A 3,286-nucleotide genomic window follows, 5' to 3' on the forward strand; every position below is an offset into this window, starting at 1 on the left:
TTTTTATGAAGCACTTGTTATGTTCCAATTTATGGATAAGACCATAGCAAACATACCATCTATTATGTTCCAAATTATGGATAAGACCATAGTAAATATATCATCTATTCAAATGCAAATTAATAAATGTATGAGCACTCCTAAAACAAACTCATAAATTGTGGATAGATATCAAATTGTGGATAAATTCATATATTAAGATACCAATTAATGTTACAATTGTTTTTAGTTCTACTTTAAATCTTACAACTAAGATTTTATCATGTCATTTTATCACATTAATGTTTCATAAATTTAGTGTAGCACTACTCAAAAAAATTGTTCACACAAAGTTGTTGCCGTGCGCAGTTGATTATCTAACCTATATGCATATATATAATTAACAATTGACAATAGTTACTCATGTTGTTTATTTATCCATACCATGTACTTTTTTATTACGGTCATCTCAAGAAACGCGTGACATGAATGCCTTCACTTTTCTTATATACTTACGCATGAAGTTATCATGATTAAGAAGTTAAATCAAGATGAAAACAAATTAAACTAATTGGTGTACATCATTAATCATTTTACACCATAAAAAGTTAAAAAAAGTAAAAAGTAAAAAAAAGAAACAATTAGAGCATGAAAATGATGTAGCATCTCATCCCCATGCTAAAGATATGAGGATGGCCACATTATATCACTGACCATTTTTGTCTTGTAGCATGACAAATGTAACTTTGTACCATGAGAGAGAAATAAAGGGAGCTTATCCACATTTCTCACCCTTATAAAACGCAGAGCAATCAACGTTTTGGTCATAAAATTTGCTTAAAACCACCCAAAACACATTAGAAGACAAAAAAGTCCAAGCTTGCTTCTTCATCAATGGCGTCGAGGAAGTCGTCCTTTTATGGAAAACCCAATTCCATTTTTCCAGCCTCGTCGATGGATGACAGCCCAGTTGGCTCAGATGGGCTGTTCGAATTTGACGAGGCGGATATCTGCAACTCATCATCCAGCACAGTTACTGAGTCCAACAAGAGCACAATTCTCAGCCACGGTGAGCCGAAGAAAATGGGGAGGAAGATGATGGTGATGAACATGAGCATGGCGGAGAAAGGCGCCGCCGACAAGGTGATGTCATCGTCGCTGCCGGTGAACATTCCGGACAGGTCCAAGATTCTCAAAGACGGGTACAAAGAGCAGAGGAAGCTGGACAGTGATGAAAACTGCTGTGGAGAATTCTACAGTGACGATGAGGAGGACGACGGCGGAGATGGGAGGGTTCCGCCTCATGAGTACTTGGCGAGGACGAGAGGGGCTTCGTTTTCTGTCCATGAAGGGATTGGGAGGACTCTGAAAGGCAGGGACTTGAGGCGGGTGCGAAATGCAATTTGGAAAAAAGTTGGGTTCGAAGATTAGCAAAAATTAGAGTTTTAAGGAAAAATATAGACTTAATTTACTGGAATTTTTGGGCAGGCATAAAATAAAATTTGAAGTCAATGACTGATCTCTGATTTAATTTTTATTATCTATGATGTCCGTTAAACTTGTTGGATTATAAGGGACTTGGAAACGGGTCTTGATCTTAATATTTTAGTATAAACAATTTTTGTATTTAAATGTTTCTGGTTCTGTTTTGTGGGGTTTAATCTTTGTTTTCTGGGTTTGTTTTCGTTTTTGGGTACCAGAATTTTATTAGAGCATCATGAATGTAAATCTGTAAGCTTTGAGTTACTTGCAGCTAAAAAGTCTACAAGTTACTCGTAGTCATAAGATCTATCTTTTTGGTAGCAGTTAAATCTCGATGTTTACGTTTCGCGTTTCATTTTTTGAAGACTCATCGCTACGTTGCAGAAATATTGCTAAGCTCGATCATATTTTGATTTAAAATGATGATGGCGTTTTTGTTTTTTTCTTTGTTCTTCTTTTTCTCCATGTTGTCAAAACAATAATGGTAAACAATTTATTATTTTTATTATTATCTAAACTACCTATTAACAAAATTCTCTTTGTCAACTAATAGGAGCGAAAAGACTATTTAATTTTCGATCACAACAACAAAATTACGCGCAACAAAAATCTCTCTCCTGCTCTCACTCTCACATCCTCTTTATTTCCCTCTCCTTCGCATTTTAAAAACAAAAATAAAAAATATTCACATATATAAAATGTGTATGCATATGCTAGTTGTTAATTATAAAAGGTTGATGGATTGAAGGTACAGAAGAAGTTAAATTTGGTTGGTAGGGGTGGTTGGTACAGAAAATATAGAGGAGCTAGAACTAACCTTGGGATGAAATGCATGCACGTTGGGGTGACAAATACTTCGTATCCAACTTGCCGAGAAATACTTCCTTAGCGTTACATGACTTTGTTAGATTGGATGAATAGGACAGACGCACACAGAATAAAACCGTTATAAAATTGAATGAGACTAAAAAATATGTATTTTTAGCTGGTTTAAGAGATTTACATAACTTCTTACTTTAGCCCTTGACAATGAAAATCGATAAAAATGGTACATGAGTTTGTCGGTTTAAATTATTTTATTTCAAAAAAAAATCTGCTAAAATCCTTATTAACTAGAGAGGTTGGTTTGAAATAAAAAAAAAACCAGAAAAAGGATTATCACGTGACAATTAATGAGGATATTTCGACATATTTTTCACAGAATAACCGAATGATTTATAATAGACAAACTTAAAAATCACTTTTAAAGATCTTAATTTTTAATTACTAAAACGAAAAACTATGCCAATCTCAAAAATCTTTTTAGTTAAAAAAACTGTTAAAATATAAAGTGTTTCATGTTTTTTAAACAAGTTTTACAAATAACGTGATCAGATGTCCAATTTCATTCTCCTTGCCGATTCATTTCTATTGTATATGTTAAAAAAGGGAAAATATTTGATTTCATAGTCAATATTTTATTGTTTTAAGTCGTTGTTAGTACTTGGTATTTGCGGACTAAAAACAGTCATAAAAAGTGTCTGTCAACTTTCTGAAGGCAGAGAGACTGGTTGGAGTTTTGGGGGATGTCGCCATTTTGTCAACATGTATATCCGATGCCTCTATAAATATCAAGAGAAAATTTGAAATATGTCTAATTTTATAAATTATTTTTTGAAATAAGTCTAATTTTAGTGATTTTTAACTTTTGAAATAGGTCTAATATTTAGTTATTTATGAGTTTTGATGGCTACAAATATGAGATCTCTTTAAAAGTTATAATAATCATTGAATCAAATTTCAAAAATCCAGATTAATTGATTGATGAGTTTTGATGGGAGAGATC

At 32.9% G+C, this 3,286-nt stretch overlaps 1 protein-coding gene across 1 annotated transcript; it reads left to right on the forward strand.

Annotated features, from left to right (window-relative positions):
* Window positions 1-780: 780 nt before the first annotated feature.
* Window positions 781-1,816, forward strand: LOC103937534. Its single transcript, XM_009347481.3, has one exon. It carries the CDS (start codon window positions 874-876, stop codon window positions 1,408-1,410), a length of 537 nt encoding a protein of 178 aa, XP_009345756.2. The 5' UTR covers window positions 781-873; the 3' UTR covers window positions 1,411-1,816.
* Window positions 1,817-3,286: the final 1,470 nt, after the last annotated feature.

The sequence above is a fragment of a genome, unplaced genomic scaffold (genome assembly GCF_019419815.1).
Source record: "Pyrus x bretschneideri cultivar Hongxiangsu unplaced genomic scaffold, Pyrus_bretschneideri_v1 Contig94, whole genome shotgun sequence".
In the NCBI taxonomy this organism is placed as follows: Eukaryota; Viridiplantae; Streptophyta; class Magnoliopsida; order Rosales; family Rosaceae; genus Pyrus; species Pyrus x bretschneideri.